This window comes from Mobula birostris, chromosome 2 (assembly GCF_030028105.1).
Source record: "Mobula birostris isolate sMobBir1 chromosome 2, sMobBir1.hap1, whole genome shotgun sequence".
NCBI lineage: Eukaryota > Metazoa > Chordata > Chondrichthyes > Myliobatiformes > Myliobatidae > Mobula > Mobula birostris.
Window position 1 is genome coordinate 2,421,352 of NC_092371.1, and position 26,427 is coordinate 2,447,778.

Below are 26,427 nucleotides of genomic sequence, written 5' to 3' on the forward strand. Positions count from 1 at the left end.
AGTAAGCTCCCACAGTTAGAGCAATATTACCTGTTTCTGTGGGAATTGGGAGAGAGGACAGCAAACTTTTATGAATGTTGGACATCTGTAAAGTGAGCAACAGTAGGTGCTGTGAGTACTTAGAACGGTCAGGCAGCGTCAGTGAGGGAGTACGCAATTAATGTTTTAGTTGAGTAATCAGAAAGGGTCGTAGGGAGAAATTGAGGTGTTCAGGTCATTGGAGTGACTTTATTTCTGCTTTTGCATACTGTAAAGGCATCTTTTACTTCCTGCTTACATGAAATAATGCGATACACACCGCCTGTGACGATCTCTCAGTAATATCGTGCATTGTCAGTTATGATTTCGCAGTAAAAAAACTTGACTCCATAATTTTCTGACCTCTTGAAAAAGTAGATTGATGTATATTAAAGTGCTGACATTTGTATTTAATAGTAAACCGTTAAATAGTATTCCTGGATTTGTAGTTAAGCTACAATAGGAGTCAATTTCAGAAATGTTTGTATGGTTGTGTAATGTACTCTTATAATCTAATTATTATTTTAATGCTGCAAGTATTACTCCAAACAGTGTTATTCTACAACGTTCATATGGAGTTGAATATTTTTCAAACGGATGGAAATAGGTAATATTTTAATAACCCAACTGCAAAAATATCAATACATTGTATTACTTCTGATAATTTGCTTTATCTTACAGTTTTTTCTGCTTGTGATTGATTTTTCAATTTGACTTTTTACTTTTATTGTTTGATAGTCAATTTATTTTGGCTTTCTTTATTCAAATGTATGAAATTGATGTTTTGCATTCAAAGGATGAGGAGGTAGAAGGTGACATTTGTGGAGGATGGGAGTAGGGTAGAGAGCAAATTATACAGAATAGCATCTTGGATTTCTATCTATTCTATCGGCTATGACCAGCTGATCTTTGTAACTTATTGCTCTGTGCTAAAGCTAAACACTATTCTGTTTTTGAATTACAATGTCTATTTAAAATAGGTTTAGTCCCAGCATTTCTGTTAATGGACTGGCACAATTGTTTTAAGTTTGCTGGCAATTGTTAAAACAGATTTAAGGACACAAACTACTTGAGATCGAGTTGTATCTCAGCTCATATACTGTGTGATCAAAACTTTTTAATACTTGCAAAGTTAATTTTCAGGGATGCTTTCTCAGTCAAGTACTATAGGCTTCTAACAAAATATTACCATTTTAAAGAATAATAAACTTGAGGCTGTCACCTACATATTCAACCAACTGACAAAGAATACCATTAATTGTGGATTTAGACACTATCAATCATAGTTGCTGCCTTAAATGGGTTGACTACAATTTGGAACAAAACTAGGGGCTTTTATAAATTTTTAAATGATTCAAACTGAAGTAAGTTGACAAGATGAATGTGGAGCTGATGTTTCCTCTCGTGGAATAATTTAGAACTTGGGTGTCATTATTTTAAACTAATAAGTAGATAAGAGAGAATTTTTTTATTCTCCAAGACTTGTGTTTAGAACCCTCCCTCTTCCTAAAAGTGCCTTGACTGAATAGCGTTTCAGTATTTTTAAGGTATGTTATCTTTGACCAGCAAGGTTACCATACGTAAGCAGGAATTGGGTTACAATCAGATCTACCTAGATTTTATTAAATGGTGGGGCAGGCTTGAAGAACACAGTCATCTCGTATTCTAAATTTGTATATGTGTAAAACAAAGTAAGTTACTAGAAGTACAAGCAACACACATAAAAGTTGCTGGTGAACACAGCAGGCCAAGCAGCATCTCTAGGAAGAGGTACAGTCGACGTTTCAGCCCGAGACCCTTCACCAGCAACTTTTATGTGTGTTGCTGAAATTCCAGCATCTGCAGATTTCCTCATGTTTGCATTACTGGAAGTGCAGTTATGTTACCTTCAATGTTTGTGTTATCACTGATGGTGACTTTGTTAAACCACATCTAGCTAAACCAAGCAGGAAGCTGACGTTCATCTATCTGGCTAACGATGTCATTCAGAACAGTAAGAGAAAAGGTCCCGAATTCACCAAGGCCTTTGAAGGAGTTCTTGTGGATGCATTTTCACATGTTGCCAGGTATTTTTTTTTACCTAAACCTAAAAGTATTGATGCCATTGGGTCATTGAGTGTATTCCTTGCTACTGATCAGTTAGAATGGTCCATTTGGAGTGCAAGCCAGTCCAATAAGGTACAGCATATCAACTTCCACAGACTAGACTTTGTTAGGATGGGATCTACTTCCTCGGGCAGGGCTTTGTGCGGGTCAGCTGTAAGTAACCAAGGCAGTAAAGACTTTTCAGTGTTTCTTTTGGTCAGCCAGTGGCGCAGTGACATCAGCGCCAGACTCCAGAAGGGAGGTTCCCGGGTTCAGATCCAGTCGGGTTGTTCCCGACTACGCTTTCCATCCATGCCGGGTTGAGTGTTGAGTTCACAACTCGACCTCGTAAAATAGACAAAATACTGTATTGCGAAATGTCTGTGCGAGGAGTGCCGCGCCACACAGTCTCTCGTTCTGCGCCTTGTAAGGCGTGAAAATGCCCGACGCTAGCCTCTCAGGTCTGAGTCGACATCATCATCATCATCTTTTAGAAAAAAAAAAGTGTGGCGTTTTGAGTGCAGTTATTCATGATGAAAAGCACTGATGTCTGATATACATTTATTTTGCGTTAAAGTGGTATGAAGTGCACTGTATCTTGTTGTGTTACTGTTTTAACACGGGATTCTACAGATGCTTGAAATCCAGAGTAACGCATAAAATGCTGGAGGAACGCAGCAGGTCGGGCACACCTATGGAAAGGAATAGGCAGTCAGTGTTTCTGGTGGAAATCCTTCATCCATCCTGATGAATGAGAGGAATAATCTGGACTGTTTATTCCTTTCCGTAGATGCTGTTTGACATGCTGTAGGGCAGACAGTCTTAATGAATTCTTTCTATTTTCATCAGAAGAATAGTTTTCTGAAGGCTTAGACATACTAAACCTATCTTTACAAAAATAATTGTTATAGTCATTATGGGCTTTATATATCTTGCTAATTTCTCTACGCTGAGTATCTTTTAATGCTGAACTACTTTATAAAGTACCTCAGTATTGCCACATTCTTCAAAATGATGTTGTTACTGGTGTTTTTGTTGATCTTTCTTTCTTCTCCCAGAGAATCTGAACAGAGCTGTAAGAAGCAAATGGAACGAGTCCTGAATATATGGCAAGAAAGAGTCGTGTACGATGCTGATTTTATTCAGCAGCTTAAGTTGACCGTGGATGAGTCCAGCAGTCCAGTTTCAGTAGGTATGCACATAATAAACTGAAATCATATAACTTTGCATGCTATAATCTCAATCATATCACAAGACAAAGGAGCAGAAGTAGGCCATTCGTCCCATCGAGTCTGCTCCGCCACTCCACCATGAGCTATACTATTCTCCCATCTAATTCCAGTTTCTGGCTTTTTCCCCATATCCCTTGATAACCTGACTAATTAGATATCTTTGCATCACAGGTACTTGGTTGCAATAAACTATTTAAGAAAGTTCACTGGCATTGCTTTGAGCTGGTACCTTGAGGCCCTCCATTGGTTGAGATTAACCATGGATGTTGTGCCCTAGCTGTTTACAAGATATGTGAGCCAGGGCAGAATGATAAGGAGCCCAAGCTCAGCCCATGCAGCAGTTTCCCCCTCTCTTTTTAGCTAATGAATCCAAAGAGATGACAGGGACCCATACAGCTTGGTACCAGTGGTGTCATAGGAGTTGCCAGTTCAACTCAATATAGGACTGCCTTAGGGACTCCAGCTCCAGATTTTTCCTCAGGGTTTATTTCCAGAGCTTCCCCATGAGTGGCTCCATCCCTCCCCCTCCTTTCTTCTCCTATCATTTTGGATCTCCCCCTCCCCCTCCCACTTTCAAATCTCTTACTAACTGTTCCTTCAGTTAGTCCTGACGAAGGGTCTCGGCCTGAAACGTCAACTGTACCTCTTCCTAGAGATGCTGCTTGGCCTGCTGCGTTCACCAGCAACTTTGATGTGTATTGCCACAAGGCAGCATAGGTTTGAGATAAGAGTTTTCCTTTTCCTTCTAGGTGAGCCGCCAAACACAAATGGTTAGCTCCATCTGCCCAGAGCAACTTGTTTTAAGGCGTCAGTTACCCGCCCTTGCCCCTTCTCCTGTCAGAAATGGTTCTGCCATGCTTGGAAGCTAATCATGCGTGAAGGCCAGGGGCTGGATTTAGTTGTCAGGAAATTTAAGATGCATGCTATTGGAGCGTTTAATCAGTAGCAGATATCAAATTCAGTGTATTCATTATTGCGAAGTTTGAGACTACTGGAGGATCATCTATTCCAGTAGTCTTAAACTTTGCCTCCACGTATGTGGCTTTGTGGTTAGCAAGTAATGGTCTGAATATGTTTCCACTCTATCCTTTTAAAAGGAAAATGTGGAGTCAAATCATAAGAGGTATCTTAAATGGTAGAGTCACAATGGGATTGTAAAATTTCAAGAACATAACTCATAACTCTGTGCTGTAGAAGGAATGGCACAGTTTATACCCTGCATGCAGAAAAGTTGCTCTGCAGTGATTTAATTGAAAATAATTGAGCCAAGGTGAAATGTTTACCAAAGTGAGGAAAATACTTTATGCAGTATTGTGGTAACGAAGAATGAATAAGGATGGATCCTCATGTACAGCTCATGAATTTAATCATGTAAACTGAATTCAGATCAAATTGGACATTAGTTACTGGTTTGTCTCTTGGTTTGCACACATGTGGATTTGAGTAATTGAAAGTACGGGAGAATAGTAATGGATTCTTTTGACGGTTTTGAACAGTAAACAGGTTGATGTCAGCATATTTGCATGTTTGTGTAACTTAGGCAATTACAGAAACAGTGTGATATAGCAGTTACAATTGCTTTACTGCACCAGTGATCACTGCTTGCAGTTGGATTCCCATTATACATTCTCCCCATACTGCATGGGTTTCAACCAAGTACTCTGGTTTCCTCCCACATTCCAAATATGTACAGTTGTGGGCATGTTATATTGGCTCTGTAAGTAGGCATAAGTACACATTTCACTGTTTCAATGTACATTTGACAAATAAAGTTAATTGTTATTTTTTTTTAAATCTTTGTTATGAGCCACAGGAAATAATGGTGAAGCTGTAAGAAATTTTGAGTGAACATTACAAAGCTCTCCAACATTGATTTTGGGAACAGTCAAACAGCTCTTGCTTTAGAAATATTAGTTGTTGATTAAAGTATGGTAAAAACATTTTAAACTTCAGTTTATTCTGCCCTTCTCTGGTTGTCACAAATCTTAATTAAGTTATACTTGAAGTTAAGTTGAAGACTGAGTAGAGCCAATAAAACTGCATACTGCTTGACAAGTTATTCATTATATCCTTTGAAAATCACAGATACAGATAGTTACCAGGTAAGGCTGCAAAGAAAGCACTGAATTAATCACTGACGTATTGTAAATAAGCATTTGAAAGAATTTATAGGTGAATTTTTATCCTACTGGCTAATATTAAGCTGTACAGAGAAAGGTAATAGGAAGATTAAATTGATACTGTATTAACAAGACAATAAATTAAGTGGGTTTTAAAGTTCCTGCTACATGGGAGGAAAAATGTTCTTGTTAAAGCATTTGGCTTTAATTGTTTCAGAAATGTTTAGTTGCTTTCTTGAATCCCCTTTGAAAACTATTAAAGCTTAAAAAATAATTACAGCTAATGAGAATTGAGACTATTTATTTTGGGGAAAAGAATCAAGAGAATAGTGTTCAGCAAAAGTGAACTAAATTTTGACAGTAAAATTTAATGATAGTTTTGATTTGTTCTTTAAAATTATTTTGATATAACAAAAGTGTTAATCTTCAGCAGTAAGGTAAGTATTTTGCTTAGAAATGTTACAGAATTTGGCACTGAAGATGAATAACAAAGAATATTACATGTGATACCTTCATTTGCTCTTTTGGGGAACTGTCTTGGCCATGTAATATCACTGTCCTGTTAGATTTCTTTTTGGGAGGAATTAAAACACATCATAATAATTGCAAATGTAGCTGAGCTAGGTAGTGTATTTGCCTTTTCTGTTTGCCTCCCATATCAGATGATTATTTCACTGAATTCATCACTTTAACATTATTGGTTAATATTAAAATATGCTTGTAGCCAATTGTATTTTTTTTTTGCAGACCTTCAATAGTGGCCTTTTTTTGTGACAAGAAAAGCTGACTGTGTGCGTGTATATCGTAATAAATTTATTGTGTGTCAGATGTATGTCTCGTTTGGTGGCGCAATAATATCAGCGCCGGACTCCGGAGCGAAGGTTCCCGAGTTCAAATCCAAGTCAGGTTGAGCATCGAGCTAGCAACTCGGCCTCGTAAAAACAAGAATAACTTGCTATGGAAACACCATCATGACGGTGCCCCGATAACTCCACTGTCGAGTTGAGGGCTATTCTTCCTTTTCTTCTTCAGATGTATGATAACTCAAAGCAAAATATATAGAAGGATCTCTAAGCATCTAATTTAGATATTCAGTTTGTTTTTAGTTGCCTCTTGACAAATTCAGTAAATTATCAGGTGAATTACAGCAAGGAGGTTGGAGAAACCTGTGAAGAGACAATACAGAAATGAGTAAATTGTAACAGTAGTGCTCGCTATAATTTAAACACCAGTACTTTTAAAAAATATGGAAAACCTGTGCCACAGATTTTCTATGTGACAAAATGTTCCATGTCATTCAGTATCAAATAAATGTAGTCTTCCGTTTATAATGTGGTCCGTTCCTGAGAACTGTTCATAACCTGAACTATTTGTAAGTTGTAAATGTACAGATTATACTATGGGAGAGCAAGTAGGTTTGGGAAGAGTGGATATGCCGTTTGGCCTCACTGACTCAGTGAGTCTGTTCATCAGTCAAAGCGTGGGAATAAAGGGAGCCTTTTCTGGTTGGCTGGCAGTGACTAATGATGCACGGGGGTCTGTCTTGAGTCTGATACTTTTTCCGTTCTATGTCAATGATTTGGATGATGGAATTGATGGTTTTGTTGCAAAGTTTGCAGATGATATGAAGATTGGTGGAGGGGCAGGTTATTTGTGAGGAAATAGAGAAGCTACAGAAGGACTTGGGCTAGAAGAATGGGCAAAGAAATGGCAGATGCAATATAGTGTCAGGAAGTGTATGGTCATGCACTTTGGTAGAGAAAATGAAATGAAAGGGTTAACTTTTCTAAACGGAGAGAATATACGAAATAAATTGAAGCACAAAGGGACTCGGGAGTCCTTGTGCAGGATTCCCGGAGTCTGTGGTGAGGAAGGCAAATGCCATATTAGGGTTAATTTAGAGTATTGAGAGATATTTTGGGCTCCTTACTTTAGAAAGGATGTGCTGTAACTGGAGAGGGTTCAAAGGAGGTTCATGAAAATGATTGCAGGATTGAATGGCTTGTCACATGAAGAGCGTTTAATGGCTCTGGGCCTGTATTCTCTGGAATTCAGAAGAATGAAACCTATCAAATGGTGAAAGGCCTTGATAGAATGGATGTGGAGAGGATGTTTCCTATAGTGGGAGTCTAAGGTCAGAGGACAGAGCCTCAGTATAGATTGCTGTCCTTTCAGAACAGATGAAGAGGATTTTTTTTTTTATCCAGAGTGTGGTGAATCTGTGGAATTCTTTGCCACAGGCAGCTGTGAAGACCAAGTTTTTATGTGTGTATTTATAAGGCAGAGGTTGATGGGTTCTTGATTGATCAGGGCATGAAGGGGTATGGAGAAAAGTCAGAACATGGGAGCTGAGAGGAAAATTGGATCAGCCATGATGAAATGGTGCTGCAGATTTTATGAGCCAAATGGCCTAATTCTGCTTCTGTGTCTTGTGGTGTATTAGTGCATATATTTGAAAACAAGGTTAAAGTGAATCATGTAAAACAAGTAGTTCTGAAGTACATTTGACTTCAAATATTTTTGCTGTAATCAAAATTTGTACATAAATTCTCTGACCAGGAGATGTAATTTATAAGCAGTAATTATGGCTTTGTACACTAAACATTCCTACAGCATTCAAGTGTAACTATCAGGTCTTTTATGATGTATTTATTAATGATTAAACTTCAACTTGGAGCACTATATTAAAATTGAGCTGAAGAACACTGCAGAATTCTGGAAGAGAAAGTCACTGGCAACAACAACTATTATGCTTAGTTCAGACATTGTTTTGCTGTCAACACAATTTCACAGTTCAGGTCACTTTGTATAAACTCCAGATAAGTTGCCCAAGCTGTAATTAGAGTTCCCAAAGAAATTGCTCTTTTAAAAGATAAGCTGTGATAATATTGAGAAGAGGGGAGCTCTTAATTTATTTTGAAAACAAAGGAATTGGAGCTAGGATTCACTTAGGATGTTAACCATTAATACAAAAAAACACAATTTTAGCAACAAAATAGGGAACTGTATACATTACAATTGTATAACCAGAAAGAATGTCTTTTCTTCTGCTTTGGATGTTGTGAAATGCAAATTTTGTTTTCTCTGTCTCAGCAGATGGGAAATCCTCAGACCTTTGTCTGTGATTCTGGGTTAGTGATTTATGTCAAAATTGTGATGGTCTAACATTAGAACCATATTTTTGATCTGTAACAATAACAATTCAGTGGAATTGGGGAAAATTTTTGGAGAGGGAAAAGAGGGAAAGACTATTATAGCCTTTGTTAGGCTATAATCAAAAATGATCAGTTTTACTTCCCCATTCTTCCCACTACACAGAAGCATTTCTACCACTTAATCTTTTTAGTACTTGTTCAGAGCTTTGAAATCTGAAACTATTGACTAGGCTAAATGTATATTTCTCAATAAATATACACTGCCATATTGAGCCATAAATTGCACTTGTATTGATGTGAAATTTATCAAATACTTCACAGCCGGTGGTAATTTAAAACTCTTTTATAGTCTGCTTTCAGCAGTTTAGACTGGGAATCTGGGAATTAATTCTAAACAGACTTGGCCAACATACATTGCTTATGTCAAAGTATACTGGCTGTATGAAATACTTAAATTCTCGGTATCAAAATATTACTTAATGACAACTGCTATGAATGCTGAATACCATTACATCTCTTTTTTTTCCTCCATATTTCTTAAACCAATAGATGTTGGTCTTTATTTGTGTCTGCCGTGAGAGCTGTTCATTGGGTAAAATGCCCAAGAGCATTTTAACTCCACAATCATTAATCGGCTTCAAATCAGTAGTAATGCCTTGTGGCTGTTATCTGTCTTCTGCTAGTCTGAATCAGAATCAGCTTTATTGTCGCTAACATATGTCATGAAATTTGTAATTTTGTGGCAGCTGTACAGTGCAAGAGAAAAAATACACTGTGCAAAAGCAGAATAGTAAAGTGTTTATGGGCCTGTGGGCAGTTCAGAAATCTGGCAGAGGGGAAGAGCTGTTCATAAAACATTGAGTGTGGGTCTTCAGGATCCTGTAACTCCTTTTGTGATGGTAATAATCAGAAAAGGGCATGTCCCAGATATTAACGGTCCTTCATGACACATGCGGCCTTGTTCAGGCACTACCTTTCGAAGATTTCTTGGATGTTGAGGAGGATTATGCCTGTAATGAGAGTTGGCTGAATCTGCAACCCTCTGCATCCTCTTTCAATCTTGTGTATTGGAGCCTCCAGAGTAGGCAGTGATATAACCAGTCAGAATGCTCTCTAGGATATATCAGTAGAAATTCGCTTGTCTTTGGTGACATGCCAATTCTCCTCAAACTCCTATAAAGTATAGGCACTCGCTTGTCTTCATGACTGCATTGATGTGTCAGCCCAAGAACTTGAAGCTGCTCACTCTTTCCATGCTGACCCCTCAATGAAGATTTGAGTGTTCTCCACAGTCCTAAAGTCTGAGTGTTCCTGAAGTTGACAATCAAGTCTTTAGTCTTGCTGATGTTGAGTTCAAGGTTGCTGTTGTGACACTAATCAGCTATCTCGCATCTGTATGCTTCATTGCCATCTGAGATTTTGCCAACAATAGTAAAAATCATTGGTGAAGTTATGGCATTTGAGCTGTGTTTAGTGACATCATGAATTTAAGGAGTAGAACGGTAGCACTGACTGCTCTCTTGATGACAGTATCAATTATGCAGTAGCAGAGGGAGATAGAGGCTCAGGGTTTGAAGTTTGTTGAGGGGATGATGGTATGTTTATTGAATTAGCCTTTTATGTAAAATTGGCTATGACCATGTGGAAACTAATAGGTGTGGCTCAGATTAGAACTTGGTTGGTGGTTAGGCTTTAGCAAGGTACATTGCACTTTATGTATTTTCATAATTAAGTTTTAGTACAATTTGTTAGCTGTGGTGAGAATCTGTAGAAATGCAGGAATCTGGATATTATTGCAGGGGCTGTAAGAAGAAGATAGTTTCATGCTTATTGCACCTTTCAATCCTCTAGTCATGTAAAGGCCTTCCTGTTTATCCATTACTTTATAGTTAATATGAAGGTAACTAAACCAATGAAATTAGTTCAAGAAGGCATTGCAATTGCATTGAAATCAAGGGACATAAATACATTTGGGGTGACTAAGTTCATTCAGAGAAGGAAAATGCAGTAGTCCCTCAGTTAATCTCGATGTACACAGTGGCCGTTTTATTATGTACCTCCTGTACCTTATAAAGTGGCCACGGGAGTGTATGTTCATGTTCTTCTGCTGCTGTAGCCCATCACTCAAGGTTCGATGTGCTATGCTTTCAGAGATGCTCTTCTGCACACCACTTGTAGCACTTGGTTATTTGAGATACTGAGTTCCTGTCAGTTGGAAGCAACTGGGCATTCTCCTCTGATCTCCCTTATTAACAAGAAGTTTCACCCACAGAACCACTGCTTACTGGATGTTTAGTTTTTTTTTGTTTTTCACAGCATTCTCTGTAAACTCTAGAGACTGTTGTGCGTGAAAATCCCAGTAGATCAGCAGTTTCTGCAATACTCAAAACATTCCACCTTGCACCAACAATCATTCACTTAGATAGATTTCTTCCCCATTCGTATGTTTGAGTCTGAACATCAACTGAATCTCTTGACCTCGTCTGCATGCTTTTATGCATTGAGTTGCTGCCACGTGATTGGCTGATTAGATATTTACATTAATGCATTAATTTGCATTATTCACATATCAAACGTGAATGCTAAAGCAAGCTGACCAATACAATGATCAATTACAAAAATATGACAAATGTGAGGAAAATATTGCCAACACTGGAAAAGGAAAGCATATTATAAGTAGTGGTAGTGTCTTGAGCTAAAATTATACATTTTGAAATTAAACCCCTGGTTTATTCAACTTTAGTATTTTTGTAAGTGCTGTCACCTTATAAATTTTGTTTCAGCTGTTTTAGAATGGGGAGCTGGTGATCAGAATTGATCAGTGGTGCTCAGGGCAATAATCAGTGGGGCAACTTGGACCATTACTTACACATCTGGTGGTTGCTGGCTGACTTAATATGCATCCACAAGGGCGTGAGCACCCTGTTCAGGGTAGGTGGGCTTGGGTTAAACACAATGAAAAGACTGCACTAGTTTATCATGACCTCAGTCATTACGGCATTTTTACCAAGCATCTTCATATCATTCTTTCATATATAACCATATAACAATTACAGCACAGAAACAGGCCATCTCAGCCCTTCTAGTCCATGCCGAAAGCTTACTCTCACCTAGTCCCACCGACCTGCACTCAGCCCATAACCCTCCATTCCTTTCCTGTCCATATAGCTATCCAATTTAACTTTCAATGGCAATATCAAACCTGCCTCAACCACTTCTGCTGGAAGCTCGTTCCACAGAGCTACCACTCTCTGAGTAAAGAAGTTCCCCCTCATGTTACCCCTGAACTTTTGCCCTTTAACTCTCAACCCATGTCCTCTTGTTTGAATCTCCCCTACTCTCAGTGGAAAAATCCTATCCACGCCAACTCTATCTATCCCCCTCATAATTTTAAATACCACTATCAAGTCCCCCCTCAACCTTCTACGCTCCAAAGAATAAAGACTCAACTTGTTCAACCTTTCTCTGTAACTTAGGTGATGAAACCCAGGTAACATTCTAGTAAATCTTGTCTGTACTCTCTCTATTTTGTTGACATCTTTCCTATAATTCGGTGACCAGAACTGTACACAATACTCTAAATTTGGCCTCACCAATGCCTTGTACAATTTCAACATTACATCCCAACTCCTATACTCAATGCTCTGATTAATAAAGGCCAACATACCAAAAGCTTTCTTCACCACCCTATCCACATGAGATTCCACCTTCTGGGAACTATGCAGTATTATTCCTAGATCCCTCTGTTCTACTGCATTCCTCAATGCCCTACCATTTACCTTGTATGTCTTATTTTGATTAGTCCTATCAAAATGTAGCACCTCACATTTATCAGCATTAAACATCATCTGCCATCTTTCAGCCCACTCTTCTAACTGGCCTAAATCTCTCTGCAAGCTTTGAAAACCTACTTCATTATCCACAACTCCACCTGTCTTAGTATCATCTGCATACTTACTAATCCAATTTACCACCCCATCATCCAGATCATTAATGTATATGACAAACAACATTGGACCCAGTACAGATCCCTGAGGCACACCACTAGTCACCATCCTCCAATCTGACAAACAGTTATCCACCACTACTTTGGCGTCTCCCATCCAGCCACTGCTGAATCCATTTTACTACTTCAATATTAATACCTAATGATTGAACCTTCCTAACAAACCTTCCGTGTGGAACCTTGTCAAAGGCCTTACTGAAGTCCATATAGACAACATCCACCGCTTTACCCTCGTCAACTTTCTAGTCAAAAAATTCAATAAAATTTGTCAGACATGACCTTCCACACACAAATCCATGTTGACTGCTCCTAATCAGACCCTATCTATCCAGATAATTATATATATCATCTCTAAGAATACTTTCCATCAATTTACCCACCACTGATGTCAAACTTAACAGGCCGATAATTGCTAGGTTTATTCTTAGAACACTTTTTAAACAAATGAACAACATCAACAATACGCCAATCCTCCAGCACCATCCCTGTTTCTAATGACATTTGAAATGTTTTTGTCAGAGCCCCTGCTATTTCTACACTAACTTCCCTCAAGGTCCTAGGGAATATCCTGTTAGGACCCGGAGACTTATCCACTTTTATATTCCTTAAAAGCGCCAATACTTCCTCTTTAATCATCACAGTTTCCATAACTTCCCTATCTGTTTCCCTTACCTTGCACAATTCAATATCCTTCTCCTTAGTGAATATGGAAGAAAAGAAATTGTTTAAAATCTCCCGCATCTCTTTTGGCTACACACATATCTATCCACTCTGATTCTCTAAGGACCAATTTTATCCCTCACTATCCTTTTGCTATTAATATAACTGTAGAAACCCTTTGGATTTATTTTCACCTTACTTGCCAAAGCAATCTCGTATCTTTTAGCTTTTCTAATTTCTTAAGATTCTTTTTACATTCATTATATTCCTCGAGCACCTCATTTACTCCGTGCTGCCTATAATTATTGTAGATATCTCTCTTTTTCCAAACGAAGTTTCCAATATCCCTTGAAAACCATGGCTCTCTCAAACTTTTAACCTTTCCTTTCAACCTAACAGGAACATAAAGATTCTGTACCCTCAAAATTTCACCTTTAAATGATCTCCATTTCTCTATTACATCCTTCCCATAAAACAAATTGTCCTAAGCCACTCCTCCTAAATCCTTTTGCATCTCCTTAAAGTTGGCCTTTCTCCAATCAAAAATCTCAACCCTGGGTCCGGACCTATCCTTCTCTGTAATTATATTGAAACTAATGGCATTGTGATCACGGGACCAGAAGTGCTCCCCAACGCAAACCTCCGTCACCTGACCTATCTCATTCCCTAACAGGAGATCCAACACTGCCCCTTCTCGAGTTGGTACCTCTATGTATTGCTGCAAAGAACTATCCTCAACACATTTTACAAACTCCAAACCATCCAGCCCTTTTATAGTATGGGCTTCTCAGTCTATGTGTGGAAAATTACAATCTCCCAGAATCACAACCTTGTGCTTACTATAAATATCTGCTATCTCCTTACAAATTGGCTCCTCCAATTCTCGCTTCCCATTTGGTGGTCTATAATACACCCCTATAAGTGTTGCTACACCTTTCACATTCCTCAATTCCACCCAAATAGCCTCCCTAGACGAGCTCTCTAATCTGTCCTGCCAGAGCACTGCTGTAATATTTTTTCTGACAAGCAATGCAACACCTCCCCCTCTTGTCCCTCTGATTCTTATCACACCTGAAGGAACAAAATCCAGCAACATTTAGTTACCAGTCACAGCCCTCCTGCAACCATGTTTCACTAATAGCTACCACATCATACTTCCAGGTATCAATCCATGCTCTAAACTCATCCACGTTTCTTATAATGCTCCTAGCATTAAAATAAATGCATCTAAGAGATTTTCCCCCTCTTACTCTCCATTTATCACTAACAGTGCAAACAACTTTACTATTTTCTTTTTCTTCCTTTTCCCCTACATCTGTTCCTACACTCTTGTTCCCCTCCCCCCTTGTATCTCGTTTAAATCCACTGGAGCCTCTCTAGCAAACCTACCTGCAAGAATATTTGTCCCCTCCAGTTCAGATGTAAACCATCCCATCTTCCCTGGAAAACTGCCCAATTAGATTAGAATATGAAGACACTCAGTCCTTGTTTATTATCATTTAGAAATGCATGCATTTAAAAATGATATAGTGTTCCTCCAGAATGATATCACAAGAAACACAGGACAAACCAAGACTAAAACTGACAAAATCACATAATTATAACATATAGTTACAACAGTGCAAAGCAATACCATAATTTGATAAAGAGCAGACCATGGGCACGGTATAAATGTCTAAGTCCCGATAGCCTCGTCATCTCATGCAGACGGTAGAAGGGAGAAACTCTGCCTGCCATGAACCTCCAAGTGCCGCAAACTTGCCGATACAGCGCCATTGGAAGCACCCGACTGCAGTGGACTCTTGAGTCCGTCCGAAAACTTTGAGCCTCCGACCAGCCCTTCGACACCGAGCACCATCCGCTGCCGAGCGCTTCGACCCCGCCCCGGCCACCACGCAACAAGCAAAACCGAGGACTCAGGGCCTCCCCTCCAGAAATTTTGGACCACACGGTGGCAGCAGCAGCGAAGCAGGCATTTCAGGCGTTTCACCAGATGTTCCTCCGTGCTCTCACGTCTGTCTCCATCAAATCAGGATTGTGCACGGCCTCCTACTTGACAAATAACAGACATCACCACCAGAGTGGCCACTGTGAGCTGTGTCGCATTGCCATCTTCTCCACTCCTATAGATTATCTCTAAATCTAAGCCCTCCCTCATGCACCATGTATTCAGCCACGTGTTGATCTGTGCTATCTTACTATTTCTAAACCTGCCCACACATGGCACTGGTAGCAATCCTGAGATTGCTATCCTGGAGGTCCTGTCCTTTAACTTGGCGCCTAGCTCCCTAAACTCGCCTTTCAACACCTCCTCACTCTTCCTACCTACGTCATTGGTCCCTACATGGACCACGACATCTGGCTGCTCACCCTCCCTCTTAAGAATACTGAGATATCGCGGACCTTGGCACCAGGGAGGCAACAGACCATCCCGGATTCTTGATCTCTTTCACAGAACCTCTTATCTGTCCCCCTAACTATCGAATCCCCTATCACTACTGCTCTCCTCTTTTCCCTCCTTCCCTTCTGAGCTGAGGGTCCCGTCTCGGTGCCAGAGACGCAACCACTGCAACTTGTCCCTGGTAGGTCATCCCCAACAACAGTATCCAAAATGATATACTTATTATTGGTGGGAATGGCCACAGGGGTGCTCTGCTCATTCTGCCTATTCCCCTTCCCTCTCCTGACAGTCACTCAGCTACCTGTCTCCTGACCCTAAGGGGTGACTATCTCCCTGTAACTCTTGTATATTTCTGTCTTTGCCTCCCGAATGATCAAAAGTTCATCCAGCTCCAGCTCCAGTTTCCTAACTCGATGCATCTTTCACAGGTGTAGTCATCAGGGACAATTGTGCTCGCCCTGACTTCTCACATACTGCAAACGGAGCACTCAACTGCCTCCATTATCTACTCCTAAGTTAATTAAATTAATTTAAGGAACTTACCCAGCCTTACCTCACTTGGAGTGAAGCTGGTCCTCAACCTCTGCTCGCCAAAGCCTTCCTACTCTTGTCTCCCTCTGCTCCGTCGCCCGCTCCGTTAACCTTCTGACTTTTAAACACTCCTGATGCCTCACAGTCGGACTTAACACACGCTTGCGCAGTTGTACCCCATTCAACTGCCGAAGAAATCATGTATTTATTAGAACTGTCAATATGTCACGTACAGTGCTTTTCACTGGGCATTTGTGAACTTCATTTCAGTTTGGCAGTTGCATGAACTCCTATGGATTGGGAAACACAACACTGAAAAGAAATTGGACCATAAGATATAGGAACAGAATTAGGCCATTCGGCCTATTGAGTCTGCTCTGCCATTTGATCATGGCTGATCCATTTTCCTCTTAATCCCATTCTCCTGCCTTCTCCCCATAACTCATCAGGCCCTGACAAATCAAGAACCTGACCTGTCAACCGTTGCCCTGCATGCACCCAATGATCTGGCCTCGGAGCTGCCTATGGCAACAGATTCTGCAGATTCACCACCTTCTGGCTAAAGAAATTCCTCCTCATTCTGTTCTAAATGGACGTCCCTCTAATCTGAGTCTAAGCCCTCTGGTCCTAGACTTCCCCCACTAAATGCACTGTCTAGGTCTTTTTTCAAATTTCGATGTGTTTCAATGAGATCCCCCCCCTTATTCTTCTAAAGTCCAGAGCCATCAATCACTCTTCATACGATAAGCCATTCATTCCTAGAGTCATTCTTGTGAACCTCTGAACCTTCTCCAATGTTAACACATCCTTTCTTAAATAAGGAGCCAAAACTGCTCTCAACACTCTGTGAGGCCTCACCGGTGCCTTGTCAAGCCTCAGCATTACATCCTGGCTTTTACACTTGTCCTCTTAAAATGATTGCTAACATCGCATTTGCCTTACTCACCCCAGACTCAACCTGCAAATTAACCTTTAAGAAAACCTGCAGAAGGATTCCCAAGTTCTTTGCACCTTAAATTTTTGAATTTTCTCCCCATTTAGAAAATAGTTTATGCTTTTATTCCTCCTCCCAAAGTGCATAACTACACTTCCCAACACTATTCCATTTGCCACTTCTTTGCCTATTCTCCTATTCTGTCAAAGTCCTTCTACAGCCTCCCTGCTTCTTCAACACTACCTGCACCTCCACCTGTTTTCATATTGTCCACAAACTAGGCCATAAAGCCATCAATTCCATCATCTAAATCATTGACATATAATGTAAAAAGAAGTGTTCCAACACCGGCCCCTGTGGAACACCACTAGACACCAGCAGCCAATCAGAAAAGGCTCCCTTTGTTCCCACTATTTGCCTCTTGCCAATCAGCCAATGCTCTATCCATGCTAGTCTTTTTCCTACAATACCATGGGCTCTTATCTTGTTAAGCTGTCTCCTGTACAGCACCTTTTCAAAGGCCTTCAGAAAATCCAAGTACGCAACATCCATCGATTCTCCTTTGTCTATCCTCCTTGTTATTTAGTTGAGGGATTCTAACAGATTTGTCAGGCAAATTTTTTTCCCCTTGAGGAAGCCACGTTGACTTTGATCTATTTTATCATGTGCCTCCAAGTATCCCAAAACAACATCCTTAACAATCTGCTCCCACATTTTCTCAACCACTGATGTTGGGCTAACTGGCCTTTGATTTCTTTTCTCCAGCCATCTTCCCTTCTTGAAGAGTGGAGTGACAATTAGGAGCTATCAGATCACCAGGAGGGTTCCTTTCCTGGAACTCCTTGCGGGCCAGAAGAAATGAGTTTGCTCCCTTAGATGTTTTCACTTTTTTTTTTGTCCCATTTCACTCTTGTGCTCTTTCTGCACTCACTCTTACTTTGATCATAGAATTCCCCAGAATAGCTCTTCTTTTGATTGCTGCTCATCTGTCATTTCCATACTTCCACCTTTTCCCAAATGCCTCAGCTGCTGTCTTGTATAGTTGTTTGTCAGCTGGTCTGGTTGTCATTCTGTCAAGATGAGAAACAAGAAACTAAAGAAAGAAGTGATTGACCACCTTAAATGGCCTTGCTGGGTTCCTCTGCTGTTTTCTGTCATCTCATAAATGGTATACATAACAGTTTACAGATTATTTGTTTTGCCACTGCTGTTTGAGCAACAGGTGTTCACCAGTATCCAACTAATCAAATTGTGCCATGGGAATTTTTTTTCCATACTACTGTAATGTATCATCCAAACCACTGCACCTCTGACAAAATATAATTTGCTTATTACTGTATTGGCTTGTCACCCAATATATTGCAAAAGCTAAAAGAAATATTCCACACTTCCTTTTTTGTATGTGGTTTGGATTTGCAGCATCTGCAGATTTTCTCTTCTTTTCTCGCTTCCATATCTAGCTTGGCCTTAATGGTAAGTTATTAACTAACATTTTCAGAAATAACTGCTTTCCCAAAATTTCTGTATTAGAAATTGCACAATTTGAGTTGAATTTCTATAACAGTGGGGAATATTTTTTGCATTCCAATATTTTTGACAACACACTTTACCACTGTTATACCACCATCAAGAATGCTTACCATGCTTTGGCAAATCCGATCACCCAGCTGTACTTATACTCCTGAATTGTAGGCAGAGACTAAAGACTCCAGTAGCAGTGGTGAGGACCAAGAAGTTATGGTCAAGGGAAGCAGAGGAGTACTTATAGCACTGCCTTAAATCAGTGGATTGGACAATCTTCAAGGAGTCCTCTTTAAATCTGCATGAATATGCTACAATTTGTCACCGATTTTAAGACCTGTGTGGCTGAGTGTTGCCTTTTGACATACCCAAACCAAAAACCATAGTTGAACTAGGACACTTGAGGGCTAGGTCTATGGCATTCAAGACCAGTGATTCAGAACCAAACAAGAAGTCCGGGTACAACCTATAGAACACGGTTTAAGAGAAAACAATTTTAATTGATGTTAGAAATGGAAGCAGATGTACATCAGAGGAGAAGATGGCAGCGCGACACAGTGCACAGCAGCCACTCCCGTGACTGATATCTGTTATCTGTCAAGTAGGGTGCCGTGCACAATCCTGATTTGATGGACAGACATGAGAGCACGGAGGAACATCTGGAGAAACTTCTGGAATGCCTTCTTCACTGCCGCTGATCCAGAATCTCTGGAGGAGAAGGTCCTGAGTCCTCTGCTTTGCTTGTTGCTTGGCGGCCAGGGTGGGGTCGAAGCGCAAAGGGCAAGAATCATACCAGCACCCAAGAGCAGGGTGCGCTGTCTCAACAACTATCACCCAGTTGCACTCACATTTACTGTGATTATGTGCTTTGAGAGATTGTTCAGTTGCTGTCTAAGCATGGACCTGGACCGGACCCACTGCAATTTGCTTGTCGTCACAACAGGTCTACAGCAGATGCAGTCCCTCTGGTTCTGCACTCGGCCTTGCATCACCAGGAAAATTGTCATATCTACGTCAGGCTGCTGTTTATTGATTACAGCTCAGCATTCAACACAATCATACCCTCAGTTCTAATGAACAAGCTCTAAAACCTGGGCATTTGTACCCCCCCTCTGCTACTGGATTCTTGACTTCCTCACTGGACGTCATTGTCTGTGTGCATCAGAAATGTCATCTCCTCCTTGCTGGCAGTCAGCACTGGCGCATCTCAAGGATGCCTGCTTAGCCCACTGCTTTACTGTCTGCACCCACGACATCGGTAACTTTGAGAGAGATGGGTCAGCTGGTGGTATCGTGATAACAGCCTTGCACTCAATGCCAGTAAGACCAAGGAATTGACTGCGGACTTCAGGAAGGGGAGGTTGAGGGAGCACACACCAGACCTCATCGAAGGATCAGCAGTGAAAAGAGTGAGCAGTTTCAAGTTCCTGCATGTCAACATCTCTGAAGGTCTTTCCTGGGCCCCAACATACTGATGCAATTACAAAGAAGGTATGAAAGTGGCTAAAGTTCATCAGGACTTTGAAGAGACTTGGTATGTCAGCAAATACACTCACAAATTTCTTTAGATGTACTGTGGAGAGCATTCTAATTGGTTGCATCACTGTCTGATATGGAGGGGCCACTGCACAGGGAAGTTGTAAACTCAGACAGCTCCATCATGGGGACTAGCCTCCCTAGCATAGAGAGCATCTTCAACTAACATGGTTACAAACAATATTGCTAATGTGGTTAGAGCATTGGCTGATTGATAGGAGGCAGCAAGTGAGAATGGAAGGATCCTTGTCTGGTTGGCTGCCAGTGACTATGGTGTTCCGCAGGAGTCAGTGTTGGACTCTTCCTTTTTATGCTGTATATCCATTATTTAGCTAATGGAATAGATGGCTTTGTTGCCAAGTTTGCAGATGATACGAACATTAGTGGAAGGGCAGGTACTGAGGAAATTGGAAGGCTGCAGAAGGACTTGGACAGAATAGGAGAATGGGCAAGAAAGTGACAAACGAAATCGTGCTTGAAAATGTATAGTCATGCATTTTGTTAGGGGAAGTAAATGTGCGGAGTATTTTCTAAACTGAGAAGATCCAAAAATCTGGGATGCAAAGGGACTTGGGAGTCCTAGTGCAGAACACCCTAAAGGTTAACTTGTAGGATGAGTTGGTGGTGAGGAAGGCAAATGCAATGTTACCATTCATTTCTAGAATACAAGAGCAGGGATGTGATGCTGAGACTTTATAAGGCACTGGTGAGGCCACATCTTGAATATTGTGAACAGTTTTGGGCTCCTCATCTAAGAAAAAATATGCAGGCATTGGAGAGGGTTCAAAGTCGGTTCACAGGGATGATTCGGGGAATGTAAGGGTTATCATGTGGGGAGTGTTTGATGCCTCCGGGTCTGTACTCGCTGGAATTTAGAAGGATGAGGGACATCTCATTGAAACCTTTCAAATGTTAAAATGCCTGGACAGAGTAGATGTGGAAAGGATGTTTCCCATAGTGTGGGAGTCTAGGACAAGAGGGCATTGCTTCAGGATAGAGGGGCATCCATTTAAAACATATGTGGTGAAATTTCTTTAGCCAGAGGGTGGTGACTGTGGAATTTGTTACCGCAGGCAGCTGAGGAGGCCAGGTTGTTGGGGGTATTTAAGGCAGAGATTGATAGGTTCTGGATTGGGCATGGCATCAAAGGTTATAGGGAGAAGGCTGGGGAAATGGGGTTGAGGAGGGGATAAAAGGATTAGCCATGATGGAATGGCAGAGTAGACTCGATGGGTCAAATGGCCTAATCCTGCTTCTATGCCTCAGAAAGGTGCATCCATCATTAGGGACTCCCATCACTAGTACATGCCGTCTTGTCATGGCCACACGCTCAAAGTTTCAGGAGAGCATTTCCCCTCTGCCATCAGATTTATGAATGGACAGTGAACCCATGTGCACTACCTCACTATTTCTCTCTTTTTTTGCTCATTTTGCATAATTTAATTTTTAATGTATTTTTTACTATAATTTATCATTGTTTTGTACAATTATAAAAACATTGCCAGTGATACTAATTCTGATTTAGATTTTTCTTTCTTTTAGATGCTATCAAAACTTAATGGTCTGCATTTCACCTTTTTTTTTGTTACCTATATGTTGTAATATACTTTTAATCCAAAAAACATCTACAAATAGCTCCACTTTAGCCAGATTTAAGCAAGTTACTATACTACTTTGGTTTAACTGTGTCTGCAGAACTATAACATCTAAAGCTCTTGTTTTCAAAGGTGAAGAGAAAAGAACACTGAAACGCAGTTATCCAGTTGTTGAAGATGATGAAGATGACGATTATAGAGTCAACTATTCCCCTATTGACACTGGTGCAGGTCCAATGTTGGTATGTTTTTGAAGCCAAAGAGTTATCGCATGTGATGCTAAAAGTCCTGACTACTTCAGTGTGTATATTGTCTTCGCTACACAAGTGTGACTTAATTGTCAGTGGATATCAATAGCCAGTAAAGTTGGGTATTACTATTGAGGACAAAATGGTTATGTTGTAAACATTCGTTATAGATATGATGTCAGCCCTTCCCATTCTTGAGATATTAAGTTTACCTGCCTAACTTGTGCTAGACAAACACAACAGTATATGTTCTGTATCTGCTTACAATACATTTCCATTAATTGTGAAACTTAGAATAACTAGAATAAAAGTTCAATGTACTTATTGGCTAAATAGCCAGTATCCACGCTAAATAGCCAGTATCCACTCTTATGTTTCTGATGTTATTTTTCAAATTGCCCATACTGATGTGTGTAATTGCAATATTTCATCTTGTATTTTCAAAAAAAACTTGAATCATTCATCCAGTTCAAATAGCTTACTATAGGCTATCTATTTTTATAATGTCAGATTAATTTTGTATAATTATTTCAATAATATGTCAAATTTGATTTTTCCTTAATTATACCTTCTGCATGTATAGTTGTGAAGCCTTTGCAATTACCTGGTTTCCTGCATTAATTACTAATAAAATATTAGATTAGATTAGATTATGAGGACACGCAGTCCTCTTTTATTGTCATTTAGTAATGCATACATTAAGAAATGATACAATGTTCCTCCAGAATGATATCACAGAAACACAAGACAAACCAAGACTGAAAAACTGACAAAAACCACATAATTATGGTCTGATCTTCGAAGTTACAATAAAAAACAAACACAATCTGCCTAAACTAATAACACAAACAATTGTACTTTTTATGTCTTTATTGAACACATTGTTTAATAATTCATAGTCCAGGCTAGAAAGAGTATGTGAACTCTTGTATTTAATAACCGCTGGAACCTCCTTTAGCAATAATAACCTCAACCAAATGTTTCCTGTAGCTGCTGATCAGACTTACACAACACTGAGGGATTTTGAACCATTCCTCCATATAAAACTGTTTCAGTTCATCAATATTTCTGGGATACCTTGCATGAATGGCCTTCTTCAGGTCTTGCCACAGCATTTCAATTAGGCTAAGTTCCAGACTCTGACTTGCCATTCTAAAACATGAATTTTCTTCTTAAACCATTCTGGTGATTTACTCGTGTCTTTCAGATCATTGTCTTGTTGCAGCATCCATCATCTATTAAGCTTCAGGTGATGCTACCCTGACATTCTCCTGTCAAATGCCTTGATACAGTTTTTAATTCATTGCTCCCTTGGTGATAAATTGTCCAGGCCCTGAGTCAGCAAAGCAGTCCCAAACCATGATGCTCCTCTACCATGCTTCACAGTTGGGATGAAGTTTTGGCACTGGTGTGCCAATGCCCTTTGTCCTCCAAGCATTTTTGCATTTCTGCCGAAAAGGTCAACTTTTGTCTCATCTGTCCACAGAACATCATCCTAGAAGTGTTGTGGAACATCCAGGTGGTCTTTTGAAAACTTGAGACATGCAGCAATGTTTTGTTTTGGAGAGCAGTGGTGTCCTTCCATAAACAACATTCTTGTTCATTAGGAGTTTGAAGAGATTTGGTATATTAACAAAAAGACTCAAAAGCTTCTATAGATGTACTGTGGAGAGTATTCTGACAGGCTGCATCATTGTCTGGTATTGGGGGGGGGGGGGGGGGCACTGCTCAGGACCAAAAGAAGCTGCAGAGGGTCGTAAATTTAGTCAGCTCCATCTAGGGTTGGGTACTGGCCTACAGAGTACCCAGGACATCTTCAAGGAGTGGTATCTCCAAAAAGCAGCATTGGTTTATTAAGGACCCCCAAGCACCCAGGGCATGTCCTTTTCTCACTGTTACCATCAGGTAGGAGGTACAGAGGCCTGAAGGCACACACTCTGCGATTCAGGAACAGCTTCTTCCCCTATGCCATCCTATTCCTAAATGGATATTGATCCCATGAGCACTACCTCACTTTTTAAATATACATTTATGTTTTTGCCCAATTTTCAATCTATTAAATATACATATACTGTAATTGATTTTTTTTCTATATTATGTATTGCATTGAACTGCTGCTGTGAAGTTAACAAATTTCACAACACATGCAGGTGATAAACCTGATTCTGATTCTTGTTCAGTGTTTTTCTTATAATGGACACATGAACAGAGACTTCAAGTTCTGGAGGTTTCTACATGTCTTTTGCTGTTGGCCTTGGGTTCTTTTTCACCTCCTCAGCATTGCACATTGTGCTGTTAGTGTGATATTTGCAAGAAACCCATGCCTAGTGAGAATAGTAGGAGTGCTAAATTTTTTGCTATTGTAAGATAATTTCTCTTACGGATGAACACTTGGGTCTTCAGAAATGTTTTCGTAGCATTTTCCAGTTTCATGTATCTCTACAATTCTTCTAAGGTCCTCCAGTAGTAGTTCTGATTAAGGCATGGTGCATAAACAGATCTTTCTTGAAGAGCAGCTCGTTCATACATTTATTTGTTGAGAACACAGCATGGAGTAGGTCTTTTGGCCCCTTCAAGCTACACCACCCAGCAATCCCACAATTTTAATCCTAGCCTTATCACAGGACAATTTACAATGACCTATTAACCTACCAATCAGCCCATCTGTTGGACTGAGGGAGGAAACCAGGGCACCCAGAGGAAACTCACACATTCATGGGGAGAACGTACAAACTCCTTACAGGCAGTGGTGGGAAATGAAACTGGGTCACCTGTACTGTAGTGTTGTGCTAACTGTTACACCACCGTGCTTCCTAAGCAGAGCATCTCTGCAACCCATACTCCAATCTCACCTCATTGATGGAACACCTGACTCCAAATAGCTTTTGTAGGAGGCATTACCCCAGAGGATCGCATACATTTTTTTAAAATGGTGTACTCGGTACTGACAGGAAGAAGTATAATTGTGTGTTATTAATTTAGGCAGATTGTCTTTATCTATCGTGACAGATGAAGATCTGACCACGGTTTATGAGTAATTAATGCAGAAAACCAGGTAATTGCAAAGGGTTCATAAAGTTTTTCTTGCAACTGTAAATATCTTATTGTACGTACCATTAACTGTTCTTGTTTACACCAGCAAGTATATTCTTAATGTACTTTTTTTTGTTAAAAAAAAGACTGAAAATCTGATTAAAGCTTTGCAAGACTTGGAAAATGCAGCATCTGGGGATGCAACTGTTCGTCAGAAGATTGCATCGTTACCTCAAGAAGTACAAGACGTCTCACTCTTGGAGAACATTGCAGGTAATTAGTTTGCGATGTAATTGATAGCTTGGCTTGGATGGTATGTCTTTATTGACCAGTACTATTAATGTATAAAATAAGCAACCTAATTTGCCGTTATGCCAGTGAGTAACATTGTTAGAAGTGTAAATTAAAATCAAACTGGAAATTCACATCTGTCGTTGTCTGTCAGGTACAATTGGTAGGAGGAACCAGAATATTACCCTTAGTTTCTTTATGGTTGCTTTTTATTATTTAAATTTTACAATAACCATTACAGTATATAGATTAATAGTTCAGAGGAACTTGTGTAGTTCTCATTTTTAGTTAAAGTAGGTTGAGTATATGCACATGAACTTTGTCCTTATTTTTGACATAATTACGTAACTTAGCCTAGGTTAACCACATTGGTTCTTTGCACACAATTTCAGAATATTGTTTTCTACTTAAACTGTTAATGTGGTTTCAGGCATTGCGTTGTCAACAAATCCAAGTAGTTTTATTTCTTTTAGCAGCTGAAAACATTTGGCAGCAGAAAATTGGTTTTAATTTTCCCGACTCTAAATCTGAAATTTGCTGCAGTGTTAATTTTGCCTGTCTCTTACACCTAGATAAAGCAGCTGCTGAAAGGCTATCAAAAACAGTTGATGAAGCTTGTTTGCTGTTGGCTGAATACAATGGGCGACTTGCAGCAGAACTGGATGACCGAAGGCAGCTGGCAAGAATGCTGACTGAGTACATCAGTAGTCAGAAGGAGATCCTGGGAGAGAAAGAGAAAAAGCTAGCAGTGGGTACCTCCTTCTCTACAATATTAATCTAAACAATATCTCCTCATCTGCTTATCGCCCTTGTCACCTCCCCCTTGTGCCCCTCTTCCTTCTGTTTTTCCCATGATCCACTCTCCTCTCTTAAAAGATTCCTTCATCAGCTTTTATTTTTTCTGAACCTGTGTTACATTAAAATCCAAAGGGTTAATCTGTGTTTTATATAAGCTGCTGCTCTTGCTCAAAACTGGAGAGTTTTATGAACTACTGTTCAGCAAAGTTGCCTCTTAAACAGGTAGTATTTTTGTACTTGCCTGCAAATGTAATAGATCAAAT

The 26,427-nt window shown here is 40.0% G+C and overlaps 1 protein-coding gene across 1 annotated transcript in view; it reads left to right on the forward strand.

The window, feature by feature from the left end:
* The window catches only part of LOC140211242 (regulation of nuclear pre-mRNA domain-containing protein 1B-like), a 31,998-nt gene that overhangs the window by 484 nt on the left and 5,087 nt on the right, over positions 1–26,427 (forward strand). The window contains exons 2-6 of the mRNA XM_072280891.1: positions 1,955–2,084; positions 3,162–3,295; positions 21,927–22,036; positions 25,222–25,348; positions 25,939–26,114. Of these exons, the coding sequence (XP_072136992.1) occupies positions 1,955–2,084; positions 3,162–3,295; positions 21,927–22,036; positions 25,222–25,348; positions 25,939–26,114 (677 nt within the window). The remainder of the gene's footprint in view (positions 1–1,954; positions 2,085–3,161; positions 3,296–21,926; positions 22,037–25,221; positions 25,349–25,938; positions 26,115–26,427) is intronic.